Consider the following 17,443-nt stretch of genomic DNA (forward strand, 5'->3'; position numbering starts at 1 on the left):
ATACGTAACGAATAACGGAATCTTTAAGCCAATCAGATGCCGCAGCTGTGTCTCTTTCAGCCAATCACGGCGCAGCTGTCTTAATCGTTGTCTCACCAGCAGCCGCCACCAGCTGGGTTAGCATCAAGCTCGATAAGAAGCTAACCCGCAGAAACAGTCAAGTATCCGGTCTCTCTCTTGTGGTTATGTATTTTGCTTGAATTTACTCGAGCCGCCAGTCGTCCAAGGGACTATCTCGAAGGCCCGGCCGAAGGTAAAGACTCGTGTTTACTTCTCGTAGCTGCTGTGTCGCAGGAGTGTGTGTGTGTGTGTGTGGTGGGGGGGACACGACACGTGTTGTTGACGGTAATATGTGGCCATTAAGCAACGTCAGCAAACACGAGCTAATGAAACTTCAACTTAAAGCTTCTTTCACGTATAATGAACCCGATGTCGAGTAGATATAGCAGGTGGCTCGGGCGTGTTACCCTCGTGTAGTTCCTGTTTGTTCGGGCGTTTCTGCTTATTGGTTTGTTTGTTTTTTTTTTGCACTAAATGAACTTTCAACATTATTCATTTAATGTCACGCACCAAGTCTTTACGTCACGTGGATAACTCTGACCTGAACTTCCTCTCGGTCGCAGATGCAGTTCATGCTGTTGTTCAGCCGGCAGGGAAAGCTGCGGTTACAGAAATGGTATGTCCCTCTGTCCGACAAGGAGAGGAAGAAGATCTCCAGAGACCTGGTCCAGACCATACTGGCCAGGAAGCCCAAGATGTGCAGCTTCTTGGAGTGGAGGGACCTCAAGATTGTGTACAAAAGGTAAGTCAATCGGAGACATGTGGTGTCTTTACAGTCCTTCATTTTGTGCATCTCTGCTGGCGTTTAAAGTGTGTGTATTTTTTTATTTTTTTTTTACTGTTTACACACCAGCTTGGGTTCTTTGAACACGTGCAGTAGGAGATGCATTTAGATTTATTTTTTTTTTTCAAAACCTGGTTTTCATCACAAACTTAAATCTTTTGGTAGTTTTAAGTGTTTCATCTGTGACTTGTTATGAAACTTTCCTCTTAACAGCAGCAGACCTAACAGAATACATAGTTCATTTTTGGTTTATTTAAACCAAATAAATCTTGCAAAAGCTGCGAACTACTTGCAGGAGGTGATTCCTTTTCTTTCTTTTTTTGGAGAACAGGAGGTTGTGGGAGAGAGACTGAGTTTCCATGATGTGGACTCGGATGTAGTTAAAAGTCCTGGAAGAATTTTAAAATATGGAGTTAAATGTTTAAATATTTCATAATGGTCTAAAACGGGTGTCAAACTCATTTTAGTTAAGGGGCCACATACTGCCCACTTTGATCTCAAGTGGGCCAGACCAGTAAAATCATGGCATAATAACGCATACATAACGATAATATTTCTCTATGTTTAAATCATTGGTGAAGGTTTTTGGATGATACATTCTGTTTTAAGGTCTTTCTACAATAAACTAGAAACATAAAGACCAAAAACTCAGACATCAGCCGACTGTTTATCTGCCCCGGCTCTTCTCTGCAGATTCCCTCGCTTTGTGACACGGTTGACATCAAACGCGTCACAAAGCGAGCAGCGAGCGCAGCTGCCTCCGGAGCAGACGTCGCATTTATGCTGTTTTTGAAGCAATTACTGGATCGATTAAAAAAAAAAAAAAAAAAAAAAAACGTTTGTACTCATAAACCTCCATATTCTCATAGAAATGCAATTTATGTCTTTCTGTAATTTTCACACTTAGCAAAGTCATCCGGCCCGCTGGCCGTATGTTTGACACCCCTGGTCTAAAATAAGCTGCACTCTTGATTGTTGTTGTGACATTTGTTATGCGAGAGAAAGATCTTGATAATGGGATGTGTTACATTTTGGTTCGTTACGTCACTTCTGCATCTGTGGTGATTTGTTGGAGTTGTTTATGAGAGCCAGTGAGTCAGTGATTTGTTTTGTCAAGATTTCACCTTCTGTTGTTATGAAAGCCAGAAACACCCCCTCTCAAAAAATGACTGCAGAATAATGGAGGGAAATAACACAAATATGTAAAGATTGCCTGATTAGTTCTGAACATATGACTGCTGAGTCAGAAAATATAAAAACATCTTCATGTCTTCACTGTATTAAACTAAAACAAACAGAAATGCAGCCAGGAGAAAGTGACTCGGTGCTGCAACACTGGAAGAGGTGTTTTTTGTATGATCATATATTCCTTACATGAGTATAAATAAATCGTATTGTCCGTGCAATAAATCCTCGCTGTTTGAAGATTGTGACTTTTAGTTTTCTACTCACTATAAATACTTGGTGCCGGATCTTTAGAGCCTTGATGAAGTCGACTGTGTGCTGTTGTTGTTGTTGTTTTAAGTAAGTTTGTTTGTTCATATTGACCTATTGCTTTTCTTTCTTTGTGTATTAGATATGCAAGCCTGTATTTCTGCTGTGCGGTCGAGGATCAGGATAATGAGCTGATCACGCTGGAGATTATCCATCGATATGTGGAGCTGCTGGATAAATATTTTGGCAGTGTGAGTCTTGTAAACGTCATGCGTGTACACGTGCCAGTTAACGGCGTGGTGGACAATCTGTTCAAAAGTAACTGGAATAATCTAAGGTTTTCAGTGAGGACAGGATCTCCTCTAATCTGCTGTTCTCTGTGATGCTGTGGCCTGACAGGTGTGCGAGCTGGATATAATCTTCAACTTTGAGAAGGCCTACTTTATTCTGGATGAGTTCCTGCTGGGCGGAGAGGCCCAGGAAACCTCCAAGAAGAATGTGCTGAAGGCCATCGAGCAGGCCGACTTGCTGCAGGAGGTAGACTCAGTTCTCTAATCGGCACATAGTTGAACCCATTTCACTGACTAACCACTGTAAGTTCAACAGGACTAGGAAGTAAAGTGGCAACTAATGATTATTTTCAATGTTGATTAATCTGCCAATGATTTTTCTCAGCAAATTGATTGAAAGTGTTTGGTCTGTAATATGTCAGAAATTTCGGGGGAAATGCCCATTACATGTTTTTAGAACCAAAAGCGATGTCTTCGCATCACTTATTTTGCTCAGCCAATGGTCCAAAACCCCAAAATGTTTACCAAGACCAAGAAGAGCATCTGAAACCGGCACGATTGCAGATTAACTCAACAATGCAAGTGCTACACCAGACGAAAGGCTTGATGCAAGATGTTGCTTTGCATTGCTTTTCCCAGCTTGCGACCGTCTACACCTGCCTGTTTATTTTCAGTCTGCTGCGCTCGCTTAATACTTTTCTCTCTCTCCCCTGAGCCAGTGCTCTGAAGCCAATGCTGTCCTGCCTGTTTTTGTTGTTGTCTAGGTGGAGGCATTTGCAGTGGACAGATTCAGTGCTCAGTGATTTTATTTTTGGCAAAGCATGCAGGGCTATTGTTGTAACAGCACGGCTGCCTGCGCGGGCCTGTAGGGCCTCCTGTTCCCATCACACGTTGAGCAACTTGCAATTATGACTCGTGTACTATTAATTATGATTCGGAGGGGTACTTTGTTCTACAGATTGTGTGACTGCGTGAACATTTATCTCTCTCTCTTCTCCATCTGCAGGAGGCCGAGGCACCGCGGAGTGTTCTCGAAGAAATTGGGCTGACATAGATCATCATGCTGAACTCCGTCTCTCTCCCAGATGCAGATCTGGCAACCTCCATGTCTCTATCCCGTCATCTCCTGTTCACTGTGTCAGTGTTCTATGTGTATAATCACCATCTATGTACTGTATTATTCTGTACTGTACTATCCTGTAATGTCCTTTCAATGTGGTGCCAACTGTGGTTTTAATGTCTCCCATGTGCAAGCTCCCTCACTGTGCTCTGCAGTACTTGGCATACGTCACTCACCCTAACTTCTTAAAACTCTACGGAGAACAATGTAGCAGCGATATGAAAATCCAGCATCATATTAAGATCATCCATCATCTCGCATTGCAGAGTTTTATGTGCCGTTTGGCTCGAAGTACCTTTTTTTTAAGATGCTGTTGTAGCTACAGTTGGTGCCGCTCATGTGTTACCATCACATGATCTTTAAGAAAAAAAAATGGAATCCTCAGACTCCACCCGTCTGGATTAAAAAAAAAAACGTTTCTGAAGTTAACTTTTTTTAATCCAAGTCCTTGCTCCGCAGAATATTAATGCATGATGTTTGTTGGTAAATATAAACAATTGGAATGAATGATCAACATAAAACAGTGTTACTTATACTACATAGTTTGGTTCTTGTACAAACTCATTTTTGTTTTAATGAGGAGAATTAAAACGGGGAACCGGTGAAAAATCTTCATCACGCTTCCAGATGGTTTTTGGTCTCTGAGGACTCGTTCAGAACGGCAGTAAGCGCTGTTAAATGACCTTGTATTTTTAAAGATGTTTAGCTCTGTGATTCAAATGTAATGGTAACACGAGCGGGAACCGCTGACGATGGTACAATCACTTCTATGTGGGTAAACTCAACCCATCAGTCAAGTAAAATCAAACGACTCATAATCATTGTCGGTGTACATGTTGAGTAGGTTTGTGTTTGGTGATTCCTCTCCAGAAATGAACCATTTCATATTTCCTTTTCAGGACTTAATTGTTTACCTTTGCTAAACCTGCATGGTTTCTATGTGTAATTAATGTCATGTTTGCAAAACTGTCAAGTCATTCTGTAGTTTTGTTTTTTTCTCCTTTTTTTTAACGATTGACTTTTCTTTTCCTCAGAAACATTTGTTTAACATTGAAGTTTGTAATGACCTCTGGAGAAATGTCACAAGGTCAGTCCCTCCTTTAGTCTTTAGTCAGGATAGGATAGTGACCCAAATGAAAAAAATACTATTTTATGTATTATAAAACTTTGGCTTACTCTTAAAGACTAACATATGACCAAAGAACACTGTGTTTCACCTTCTCAATGGTGTCTATAGAAGGCTAACATGGCAGAAAAGGGATTTGTAAGAGCAGGTTGTTTGACAAAAAAAAATGTTCCTCGAAGTTATTCGGCTACGATATACCAGTATTATGTAATTCCCAGTCCATTTAAAGACGGGAGTTTCTTTATGGAATAGGAGCATAACAATATCAGGGCACATTATTAATATTCATCACTGTCGGCTTGTTCGGTAAGATGCAGGAAAACAAGCCAGCAACCTATGAAAAGATGCTCATCCCAAACTGTATGGTAATCAGGTTTTTTTTTTTATCTTCAGTCTCAAGACCGCAAGTGTTTTTGTTAAACATTCATGAGTAATTATTAAACAGTTTTATCTTTGATTTGTGCAAAAGAAATCACTTTTTGTATTAAACACTGCCAACACATTTGCCAACACTTTTGTTTTCTTATATTTGAAAGTTATTAACAATAAATGTATTCAAAAAGAAAACGCATGTGTCAAAGTTTTGTTTTACATGCTTTTTACTTGACAACAATGACCACGTAGTGCAACAGCTCTGGTGACTGATCATTCAATTAAAGTCACATTGAATATTTTCAAAAGGCAAAATATTCACATCCTGTATGTTTATGGATGGTGATGAGTGCTAACATGGGCTGTGTATGGAATCACGCCCTCTTTCCTAATATGTGGCACTAAACTGCTTTTAAAGTGTGTAAAACTACAGAATGGTGATTTCAAAAGTTCCACAATGCAATGAAAAGAGTCCTTTGCATGTCCACAACATTGTACTAACAATCCCACAATGCAATGCTTCTCATTTTATGGATGTGAAAATAACTCGGTGATGATGCAAGTGAAAAGTAAGAGTCCAAAATCTTAATTTACTGCTCACTGTTGAGTTCCCATTGTATAGGAAGTAGTGAATGAGGGAGTGATTCCAGGCTCGGCCCTAATGTATCTCCAGACCTAAATTCACTCTGAATAAACGGGTCTGGCAAGACTCCTTAGAGAATCATTTCCAGACTGCAAACAGCCTTTAACCAATTGACATTGACCACCATTTGCCTTTTGCCAAAACGCATCATTGTTTGAGCAACACTTTCAACAGCATCTGCTGATTGGGCCGTCCTTCTGAGCAAACCTGCACGCGAACAGGGTTTCCAGACTTTAATCCTTTCAAAGAGTGAAACTTTGAGCAATATGTGGGCGCAGCCAGGCTCGTGTATAAAAATATAATTTCTTCCTTCACATATTTATGTGGTGACAGAAAATAGTGTAGGAGTCACTAGGAAGAATCCATGTCCCCATTTCCAGTCAGCTCCCCTGAGATTTCAGTGTTTGATTGTTCACTTTTCACCTCTGAACTGAAGTTATTCTCACCGTCGACACTCTCACTGAAGCCGGTGTTGTTCTGAGTTGTCTCCGTTTCTGTTATCGCTCCACCAGGACTTGGTCCAGAATGGTTATCTGCCGTCTCCACCTCCGACTCCTTCTCCCTTTCTGACTCTCCAGATGAAGTCGTTCCTTCAGACAAATGGCTTTTCTTCTTGCTCTTCTTCTTGCTCTTCTTCTTGCTCTTTTTGGAGTGTTTGTGGCGGCGGTGTGTGTTGGAATCATCAGTAGACATTTTCTTATGTTTATCTGGGTTCTTGGGGCTCCTTTCTCTACTTTGCTTTCTTTTTTTCATCTCTCTGCTCGTGCTTCTTGACTTTTCTCTCGTTTCTTTGCGAGTGTCTTCATCTTGGTCTCTGCTGTCTCTCTCTTCGCTCCTCTTCCGATGCTTCTGCTCCCAGTCTTTATCTCTACTCCAGTGTCTCAGCATGTCTCTACTTCTGCTCCTCGACCTGTCTCTGCTTCTGCTCAGATCTTTCCTCCTGCCACTGTGTCTGGATCTGGACGACTGTTTTACCTCTCTGTTCAGATGGGATGCCCTCCTCTCTCTGCTCCTGCTCCTCCGCCTGTCGTCTTCTCGTCTGCCGTGTGATCTCTCCGATCTTAACGGGCTTCTGCTGTAGCGCCGCTGCCTCCAGGATCGATCGCCGTATCGCTCTGAATGCCACCCGTCTCTGCGACTCCCCCTGATGCTGCGGTCGGGGGACAGGTGCAGGTCTCTGTCGGCCTCCCAGAATTCATTGCCGGGGTTTCGAAATACGTGCAGGAAATTGCAGTGCTTCCCTTTAGGGCACTTCTGTCTGTCAAACAATCCTGAAAAAAACAACAACAAAAAAACACTAAAGTAAAAACACTAAACTGAATATTGTCTCCCTGCAGTAGATGTTAATTTTTTTTAAAAAGCCCATTTGACTGTATTAATAAGTGACTCACCACATATGGCATTCTTCCACCGTGTTACAGGACACATCTCGCATTGAAGCTGTCGGCCTGCATACCACCTCCCATTGAACTTGATGAAGGCCTCTTTGCACTGCTCCTCTCTGGACAGACAACAGAGACAAGAGGATAAAAAATGAAGAGCTTTATCCAAAAATTTCAAACAGCAAACATTTCATTTATTTGTCGTTGAGTGGCTGTGTGATGTCTTACGTGTCAAATTGAATGTAAACATTTCCTCTCAAGTGCGGTTCATAATTGCAGCTGACCTAAAAAAGAGGAAAGGAATCAATGAAACCAAATATGTACTTTTAGTGGTACAAATTTGATCATTTATACAGCGAGTTGTTCTTTTGAAATCATGTCGTATCTATTTTGAGTGATATAAGATTCAACAAGAGGGTTTTACTGGTTTCTCTTATGGTGTAAATGTGTTTGAATTTTACAAATAGACAAACGTTTTGCTGTGGAAAACAACTTATTTTGTCTTTTAGAGTCTGCGTTGTGCCAGTTTTAGTTTTAGTTTGACTCAATTTATTTTGAATAGAAAGATGCATCAATTCATATACAATTTATGTCTCTTTCATCCAACCACACTGCTGCGATAGAAAGTCCTTGTCATGGACAATGAACACATGTACCCGTTATTAGAAACATGTAGATGTAGCTGAGCGATGAAGCACATAAATCTGATTTTTCAATCTTGTAGACATGAAGACAAGATGAAAGAAAGCAACGAGATTACTTCAGAAAGCAGCCTCATCTCACCTTCAACTGCAACACCTTGCCGATACTCTTGAACTCTGGCAGAACGTCATCGTAGAACTCGAGGAATGAATCCTGCAGGTCTTCCTCACTGTGCTCCAAACAAGCGTCGATGTCGTAATCATCGCGCCGCGACTCCTCCATGCCGAACGTTCTAAACATACCACGGATCATCAGCGTTGGACTGGACGTGGGATAAACGTGTTTCCGAGAACATCTGGATCACGAAGACAGAAGAAAGGTCGACATACAAACATGTAAGGAAAGACCTCCTCAATGTGTCGGAGGTTTATCAATCTGACCTACTAAGTCACATCAGAAGAGAACCAATCAGCACCTGTCTCCAAATCGACAAGCTCCAGTCTTAAGGAAGAACGGACAGTTGGCTACGTCGAGCTCTGTTCCAAAGTTCTCCGAGTTCCCCATCACAGGAGCCTCAGGATTCATCCACGGTCCTCCATTATCAAGCTGGAAGCAAGAACATGAACAAACAAAGTATATATACTGTCTACTTTGACTGTAAATTAGCTTAGCTTTTAGCCTTCTAGCAGATCAAAGTGCTTGTCATGGACTCCGAGGCCCCTCGACGCTTTTACAAGGTTCTTTTATTGTATATTTAATGGTTCAGAGGAGTGGCAATGTTGTAATGCAGCAGCCAGATTAAGTCCAACAACAGTACCGATAATGACAGCTATAAAAAATGTACCATATGTTTGTTTTGAACACAATACGTCTGTAATGAGCTACTAATCGCCCACAATATCAGTCAGTCAGGTGAATTCTATACAACTTCCACTGTTAATGTATGAAGTTCAACTGAACTTGAAAATATGTACAAGTCAATCTGAGCTCCATCTAATTAGGAAAAAAATACACGACACAATATATCCGGCATCTTTGGAAATGTCAGGAGGTTTGCAGCAGGTTTAATTAAAAGCAAATTGATTTTTTAACTAAATGTATATTTTAGTAATAAAAATGCTTACTGATGTACGTATCAGTTTAATGACATCCATGTGTGTTAATACCTGATTTTCAGCTTCGTCCAACATTTTCTGAACAGCCTCCTACAAATGGTGTAAAGACACGGCGGGTGAAAAAGTGTAGACGTCAACATACTGCAGCATATCTGTTATTGTGGGTTAAGACCACATTCACGAGGACTGATAGGCACAAAAATAACTGGCATTCAAGATGTATCATTTCCAGACATCTGGGGCAATTTCACAGGCAGTTGTCACACAAAGTAAAAGATACGTCCTTGTTGTGAGAGCTGAAGAGTTTTTCTCTTTGAGTGTATCTCAGTTAAGGTGAAGGATTGGTTGCTTGTGCCACTCAGTCAAGGAAAAGTTTAAAAAAGAACCATGTACAAAGCAAGAGCACATTTTACAAAAGAAACATCCAACTGGTGAAATGTGTGAAATCTTCATCTCCACTTTTGGCTGGACCGTATTAATACTCGTGATTAAGTAGAAGAGGATATGTTTCTTTGTGTTTCTATCATCCTGGAGACCGTTTCACCTCTCTGTCTCGCTTCTCCTGCTGCTTCTGCTCTTTCTCCTCTGTTTCTCTCCTCTGCTGTTCCTCCCATTCCTCCTTTATCATTCGCTGTGGGCACAAAATGGCATAAAGCTCGTTAATATGACAGTTAACATGAAATGTTTGATGCAAATCACTTGTCAGATGTGCTCATAAACCAGCCAATCAATCACCATAGCACCCAATCCCAACTGATGATTGGGTCAGGCTGCAGGTATTCACATAATTTGGAAGAAAATCGGCAGCCAAATTAGCATTTTACAATTTAAAGACATTGAAGACGTTAGATTACCTCTTCCTCTTCTTTTCTTTTCCTCGCAGCTTCCTCCCTCTCGAACTGCAGCCTGAATTCCTCCTGGGCGAGTCTCTCTCTTTCCAGCCACTCTTCGTGCAGCCGCCGTCTGAAAATACAAATCAAACACCATGAAGAGCTGTGCAGTCAATGTTTCTGTGCTGTCTCTCATTTAAATGTGCAGCTGCAGGGCAGAAGTGACATTAGTATTGACCTACCTCTTCTCTTCATCCTTATCTTCACCATCTCCATCATTTATTTCCTCCTCCTCTTCTTCGTCTTCTTCTTCAGCAGGGAAGCTTGTTTCATTTTTAAAATCTATAATAGTATATATATATAGTACATATTGTATATGTTGAGGTGACTCTGGCTCACAAAAGTTATCACATTTGACAACAACATCAATGAGAGAGCAACGAGGACCAAATCAAAGAGTTTTGAGGCTGGTTGTGTTGCACGTGAACGGTGTACAAATTCACTTTGCAAATGTCAAAGAAAACCAACCTAGTTACACCCCTAACCTGACGCACCAGCCTCTTGGGACAGTGATGTTCTGCCCCTCTCGAAATGTGAATGCCATTCAAAACCCCTCATCTGGCTCGTTTGCTTGATCGCCTCCTCCATGCACAACACAGCGCTGTGCAGCGTTCACGTGCAACAGGAGCAGCCTCTGAACTTTTTATAATCCACCCTCGTTATCTACGTACCACCTTCTCTGGCATGGGCGAGAGCTTGGCGTTTCCGTTTTCTTCTCTCCTTCCTCAGAGCAGCCCTGCGTTGCTTTTGACTGAAGTGAAAGAAGATTTGAAACATCAGTCGAGACAGAGGAGAGGAAAAAAAACAACAACAAAAAAAAAACCCAGTGTGGCTTCTGATGCTTGCACAGGCATTAAAGTGAAGAGAGACATCAGCAGAGGGGGACATTTTGCAGTGAAACACCGTAGTGTCTCGTAAAAAAAAAAAATAATAATAATATATATATATATATATAGTTTGATTCTCGCTTAATTTCAACCAGAAATAAAGAAGAGACACAGACCTTAAAACAGGAGCAGAAGTCAGTGGAGTGGGTGCTGCCATAACATTAGCTGGCTAGTTAGCTTCCACAGCTAACGTCAGTCCGCTGAAGTAGTTTTGCCGCCAGCTGCTTCTCGTCATCAGGACTTGCGTAAAAACACGAGAACAAAATCTCCTCTGACTGGACGAGTTCATTCCGAGGTGAATTTGGTTTGACTGGTACAGATGTAACTAAACCATTTCAGCAGGCTACATGCGGGGTTGTTTTGTTCGTGACAGGAAGAGGTGGTTTGAAGTACTTCCGGTTTAAATTCCTTAAATAAAACGGTTCCTCTTCGAGAAATTAAGATATACATTTTTGTTTCTTTTAACTCATATGAGTTACTTTAACGTTTATATCATTTTTGAGTACTTTTTCACCGTTTTAATTTTTTTTTAAATAAAATAAAACAGTATTAGTCTGGGCACTGTGTTAAAGATCTGATATTCTTTCAGCCTGCTTATGACTCTTACATTTTTCGTATGTCTACAATAATGACCTTTTTTTTTTTTTTTTTTTTTTACTAAATTCCGTTAAATGGTGAATGTAACCCTTATGTAAACATTACTATATATTGTAAAATACACAGACACACAAATGATTTCTTTATTTGCCAACCTATTGCCAAAACGGCACTGAAACCAGTGTCAGCAAGAAATCAGTTTTTGTAACTAAAATAATGACCAAACATATAACAGCAAGGATTGTCAAGTACGTTGTACTTTGAATCCTATATACAAGTCTAAGTACTATTATCTGTACTATGCAGGCTGTTGCCTAATACACACACACAAACACAATTTAAGTTTTTAATTATGTTCACATTTTCAAAATAAGCAACAGAACAGATGACACAAACGGTTTGCTTTGTCGTGTTTCCAATACCGCTACTTATCCCTCATTAGGATTAGCGGTAGCGGCTTCTCCTCTAAAAATAGCAACTGCTAATGACTGAAAACACAGAGCAGGACTTTGAAAGTAATTCAGCCTTTTATTTAGGTATCCTTGACATGTGTGGCACTCTCCCCCACCCCGACACTCTGTCATTCAATTTTCTTCTCGAGCATTGGCCTGAGGAAGAAGGCAGGCCTGGTGCAGCAGCGGTAGCACAGAGCCTGAGGCACCACTGTATACAGGACATTGACCAGTAAGAAGACAGGCTGGCTGTCAGCGGGCACTCTGTAGGAGAATCGCGTCCGTGTGTGAAGAGATGCGCCAATATGAGCGAACTGAGCCTGTGAAATGAATCAGAAAAGGGTAAAATGACAGTGATGACTAAAAGCTTCACAGTATATTCACACTGACAGGAACATTATCTTGTTATTTCACTCGCTCATAGATTTCACAGAGCCTATTTTTAACAAAAAATGTTCCCTGATGTAACAATAGCATGATGATTTTCAGGTCTCACTGATACCTGAAAAAAACAAACAGCAAACCTCTTTTTTATTAAAATCTTATTGTTATTTCCTTTGACGTTCCCTTTTTCATGAGGGAAAGATACGCCCTCATCACACCAACGATTAGTGCAATGCTTTTGCAATTGTTTCGTATTAAAGTGCTTTATTTCTTTTTCCACTTCAGTAAAAGATTTACAAGTTTCCAAGAATAACTGTATCGTTTACCTTATTTAAATCATGTCATGTCATATCATGTCACGTAGACGCATAGCATTCTGGTCTAATGAGGGCTTGCTATTTTTGTCTCTTATACAAGCACATTTCTCTGTATAATTGTGTTAAACATCAGTAAAAAAACGGGATCTAGAGGGAAATCTGACTGATGTGTAACAGTTCATACAGAGGAACAATGAAAAGAAAACAACAAAATGAAGTCAAGTAACAATTGTTTTCGAGTGAATTATTCCTTTAATGAACTGATGGCCAATAAAACCTGGACCCATTCTGGCATTTCCACTCATCCTCAAATAATTTTCACTCTAATAGATTCCTGTCAGTTTACTTTTTCAAGGAAAGCTGCAGAAAAAAGACACATGACATGTTTCATAGCAACCAAGTCCGCCAAACCATCAGCACTCCTATTTATAGCCTGACCAAACAGCTGACATTTAAGTGAACACCACCAATACCACCATTCCTCTTGGTCTGAAGTCAGCTTCTGCCCTTATCCCACTGATGAGTGACGTGCCAGCCGGCAGCTCAAACATGACAGCTGCTTTGTACAATGAAGATACACACAGGCTGCTCCCATCACTCCTCAGAGTTCCACTCCTCTGCTCATACAGAGCCACTGGAGTCTGAGAGCAATAAAGAATAAACTAAACAGAGAACAATTTGCAGCCACTATAGAGAAGGAAGTTTGGGAACAGATATTTAGCCGGATGCCCACTTTCGGTCTGGCATTGCAGAATCTACCTAGATAGATGATGCCATGTGGGAAAACACATTATATATGGAAAAAACCTTTGTGTGACTGTAAATGATGAAAACCACTACAAGCTCTTGTTAATCAACCATGAAAATGAATGTATCTATTTCACTTTGAGCTACATTTTATGTACGAACAGTGCTTTACAAATAAAGTATATCATTATTATTTTCATTAATATTTACACTATATAGTTGGTTCAATATTCATAGTTCTGTGCACTTTAAGAAAGCCCACATACATTATACAACTAATGCTCAAACTATTTTTGTCATCTGAATATGCTTTTGGATTCCTTGTTTTAATACATTAAAAAGTGTTTCAGTGATAAACAATAATTAAATGAAAATTAAAACAAAATAATTTGATCAATTGATCAAAACATAAGTGGAATAGTGGAAAAGGGAAAATAAAAAAATAATATAAACATGTACAGATGTTTTGCATGAACTGATTTAAGATGATATTAGAACAAATTAGAGACAAGTATGTGACATCCTCTGGCTCTGTGTGTGTGTGTGTGTGTGTGTGTGTGTGTGTGTGTGTGTGTGTGTGTGTGTGTGTGTGTGTGTGTGTGTGTGTGTGTGTGTGTGTGTGTGTGTGTGTGTGTGTGTGTGTGTGTGTGTGTGTGTGTGTGTGTGTGTGCAGAGTCTTTAAGTACAAAGGGATACACCTGGTCACGAGCTGAGAGACAGGAATGAGCAGCAGTACATACCTGTGCCAGTGCTCCCGAGTGCACAAGAGTCAGGTCAGTCATCCACTCACATCCTGGCACCAACAGCCCATAGAGAGTAATGATGTAGTATGGACCCGAATACAGCAGGCTCACCAGCATCTGATAAACATAAATATACAGTTTACTACTTTAGAGATTTGTCAGATCACAGAATTAAGATGAAGTTTTGGTGTGTTTAACATCACCTGTAATTTAGGATAGGCTGAAGGGTCTTTCAGGTAAGGCTCATACTGTTGTGTGTAGTCTTGACACCATTTGCTTGGACAGTCCAGAACAACCTCAAACACAAACAGTTAGAAAAAAAAGAGGCACTAAGAAAGTATTCTACTGCTATGTGTGCATTGGGCAGCTGATCATCTTAGAGTTTCTTACCAGGCCTCTGAAGACACAGAAAGCCAATGCGGGGATGAGGTAAATGATGAAAAGTAAGTCCAGAGGTCTTTGGAGCAAACGTGTCCTCTGAGCCTCCTGAATGTTCTGACAAAGTAAAAGTGACAGTAATGTGTTGAGCTGCTAACTTTGGATTTGTTTTTTCTGTATAATAGAATTTCAGAAATTGTTCACACATGATTATAATTATCTTTGAGTATTAGCTGTTCCAGACAAATATACTTGGAAAACAGAGGGAAGAGGTTCTTTCTGTTTGTAAATTCAATGATTTGATGCTAGATAAACCTACAAAATATGATGCATTATACTCCCCATCAATTTACAGTTTTATAAATGAAAATATGAATATATTAAATATTGTCTTTGTTTTGTATTTCTTGTGGTGTTGACACATCTGCTAAGTATTCAGCAGAAATCATGATGAGGCATCAGTGATGGGGTTGGACTAAGAGGGTCGAGGCTCCAGTTATTTATCAATGCAGCTGTTAAAAGCAACATTTTCAATGACCTTCTTCATTTCATTTCTTCTTTTAGCTTAGATATTGAGGACTCCAGGTTCTTACTGTTAACTGAACGTCCCGTATCGATGGTTGACAGAAGATGCGGAAGCAAGCCCACACAGACACTGAAATGTAAAGCATGTGGAGGGCGAAGAGAGGACTGACTTGGGTCCCATATTTCCCTGCAAAAAGACAGAACAAGATAATACATCACCATAGGAAACACACACGTCAACATACTAAAAGGAGCAGTATTTAAAATGTGCATCTTTTTCAGGCCTAGTAAACAAATAATCAGAAAAAAAGGTTTGGACTATTGTTGTAATCCCCGGGTAAAGTAAGTGGTGAGGGAGTGACATGAGACGAGCCATCTAAAAGCATCCCATTATTTTTAGTGTACTTACCCACAGCATTCCCAAGAATGTAGACTATGGCACGCATTAGAAAAGATCCCACCCAGTAGAGTCCAATTGCTCGGTAACTGTCCCTGTGCAAACCACGTAACACTGACATTGTCAAAGCCAGATGAACACATTATACTTGCCAAGACTCAGACAGACAGACTGACAGATTGACAGGTAGGTAGATATAGATAGATAGATTGACTATACAAACTTAAACTAGTGTACAATAATAAAGAGAACACACCCCTGAATATTATCCTATACATTATCAAATATTTAACACAGTATAAGGAAAAACGCGGGACACATTTTCCCATATTTAGTGATACAGCTGCTGCAGATATCTTTATGAACAATACAGCTCTTACCCCCAGGCAATGGCAGCAATCATGAGCAGATACATGAGATAATGCACACAGCCGTCCCAGTAGGAGATCATGTGTCCATGTGCTGTATTAATATGTGGATCTGCCTGAAACACAGGGTAGATTCATCAGTACACGTGTGTGGGAACAACAGAAAGGCCAGACACAAACTGCACCAGCACAACACTTGCCTCTTTAAGGTAAAACGTCACAAATCCATCAATGATGTTGTCTTGCTCCAGCCCAATGATCAGATTCACCACACTGAGAAATGCATTCACTGCATACACTGCACAGAGGCATACATTTGATTTATTTAAATGCTGTGCATCACTTTTTAAACCTCCACAACATTGTAAAGGCTTCAATGGACTCCAAAAATCATGAATATGCAGATATTTCTATGTTGACTTAAAAGTCAGACCTATGACATGCTAGCTTATGATGTTTAATTAAGAACTTTCTCTGGTTTAGTCCAAACAATAAACATGCATTTGTCAATCTATACCATAGAAAAGAGGATCTGCTGGAGCCTTCTTCTTGAGCATAAAACGGGCTGAAATGGTCAGGATGAGGACTGTTGTGCACCCAGCAAAGAAGAAAGCTTCGGCACTAAATGCAATATAAAAGCATATATCTTAATTTTCAATTGGTAGCTGATAGCAACAATTGTTCATCGCCACAGAAATTAGACTCACCTGTTGTTGTAAATGAAGGAATTGAATAAGTAGCAGATGGGGATGGACATTAAGGAGAGCACAAACACCCCCGTCCCTGCAGACGCGCTCATGGTGGACTGTGTTTAAGCGATTTATCTTGAGCAGAAATTTTAAATAACGCAAAAAGGGAGGGAAGCTATGATGTGTAGACAAACGCAACAAGCTGCAAACTTGCAGTTCAGATCCAGCACGCATGTTCTGTCTTGTCCTTCTGGTCTGACTGGTTGTTCACTCTCCCTCTGTGCCTCCTACACCAACACACCCACACACGCACCAACACACCGCTGCTTTATTAAACTAACCCGCTTGCGTAATGGTGCTTAACTAAATAACCGAATTATAAATTGTTTATTTTCCATCATTATCTTCTATAAATAGGCTCAGTAGGTTTGTTCATGTTTCTTTTGTGACATTACAGACACTGACATCCGGCGGTCAACTGAAAAACTACAATGACATTTTAAAAATGTTAAAAAACAAATTAAAACTGCAAGCAGTGATGTACGGGCCCTCGCACTCCCGCGCGCCGCCTCCCCGAAGCCGCCTTCCCGAACGTGCGGCGCACGAGGGACCGCGTATTCCCACGTAGAGTTGTTATTTGCTATAAGGAAGAAATCAGCTGCTCCTGAACGTGGCCAAGACCCAGTATATACTGTGCATTTTATATTTTATATTTATATTTAATATTTTGTACTGCTATTTTACTGCTATTTTATTGCTTTTCTATTATTCTATTATTATCTTATTGCTTCTGTATGCTGCTGTAGCGAAAAAAAAAAATTCCCTTTGGGGATTAATAAAGTAACTACCTACCTACCTACCTAAACCAAAAAAATGCTCAACAAACCAGAATATGTTTTATATTTTAGATTCTTCAAAGTAGCCACCTTTTGTTTTGATGACAGCTTTGCACACTCTTGGGATTCTTTCAATCAGCTCCAAGAGGTCGTCACCTGGAATAGTTTTCCAACAGTCTTGAAGGAGTTCCCAGAGGTGCTGAGCACTTGTTGGCTGCTTTGCCTTCACTCTGCGGTCCAACTCATCCCAGACCATCTCAGTTGG

The 17,443-nt window shown here is 40.4% G+C and overlaps 3 protein-coding genes across 9 annotated transcripts; 1 reads left to right on the forward strand and 2 right to left on the reverse strand.

Annotated features, from left to right (window-relative positions):
* Window positions 1-74: 74 nt before the first annotated feature.
* Window positions 75-5,271, forward strand: LOC138620569 (AP-1 complex subunit sigma-2-like). 2 transcript variants are annotated; one of them, XM_069697903.1, is made up of 5 exons: window positions 75-253; window positions 624-802; window positions 2,421-2,529; window positions 2,678-2,871; window positions 3,575-5,271. In XM_069697903.1, exons 2-4 carry the CDS (start codon window positions 624-626, stop codon window positions 2,831-2,833), a joined length of 444 nt encoding a protein of 147 aa, XP_069554004.1. In that variant the 5' UTR covers window positions 75-253; the 3' UTR covers window positions 2,834-2,871; window positions 3,575-5,271. The 2 variants fall into 2 exon arrangements, with proteins under 2 accessions (XP_069554004.1, XP_069554003.1); XM_069697902.1 differs by having other exon boundaries at window positions 77-253; window positions 2,678-2,815.
* On the reverse strand, window positions 5,260-11,116 carry zrsr2 (zinc finger (CCCH type), RNA-binding motif and serine/arginine rich 2). The gene is made up of 11 exons (XM_069697901.1): window positions 10,862-11,116; window positions 10,530-10,609; window positions 10,041-10,140; window positions 9,823-9,931; window positions 9,513-9,599; window positions 9,020-9,058; window positions 8,329-8,459; window positions 7,995-8,208; window positions 7,440-7,495; window positions 7,221-7,330; window positions 5,260-7,100 (listed from the first exon to the last, which is right to left on the reverse strand). Exons 1-11 carry the CDS (start codon window positions 10,900-10,902, stop codon window positions 6,181-6,183), a joined length of 1,887 nt encoding a protein of 628 aa, XP_069554002.1. The 5' UTR covers window positions 10,903-11,116; the 3' UTR covers window positions 5,260-6,180.
* A 359-nt stretch (window positions 11,117-11,475) lies between these two features.
* On the reverse strand, window positions 11,476-16,618 carry LOC138620570 (transmembrane 6 superfamily member 1-like). 6 transcript variants are annotated; one of them, XM_069697904.1, is made up of 10 exons: window positions 16,361-16,542; window positions 16,171-16,274; window positions 15,850-15,951; window positions 15,666-15,765; window positions 15,298-15,380; window positions 14,957-15,075; window positions 14,376-14,480; window positions 14,189-14,281; window positions 13,983-14,102; window positions 11,479-12,114 (listed from the first exon to the last, which is right to left on the reverse strand). In XM_069697904.1, the coding sequence occupies exons 1-10, from the start codon at window positions 16,450-16,452 to the stop codon at window positions 11,923-11,925; spliced, it is 1,110 nt and encodes a 369-aa protein (XP_069554005.1). In that variant the 5' UTR covers window positions 16,453-16,542; the 3' UTR covers window positions 11,479-11,922. The 6 variants fall into 6 exon arrangements, with proteins under 6 accessions (XP_069554007.1, XP_069554006.1, XP_069554005.1 ...); XM_069697906.1 differs by lacking the exon at window positions 14,376-14,480 and having other exon boundaries at window positions 11,476-12,114; XM_069697909.1 differs by lacking the exon at window positions 16,171-16,274 and having other exon boundaries at window positions 11,480-12,114; window positions 15,854-15,951; window positions 16,361-16,437.
* Window positions 16,619-17,443: the final 825 nt, after the last annotated feature.

This window comes from Brachyistius frenatus, unplaced genomic scaffold (assembly GCF_029030835.1).
Source record: "Brachyistius frenatus isolate BFR_SWC_R1_liver_20210118 unplaced genomic scaffold, ASM2903083v1 Contig_24, whole genome shotgun sequence".
Lineage (NCBI taxonomy): Eukaryota > Metazoa > Chordata > Actinopteri > Embiotocidae > Brachyistius > Brachyistius frenatus.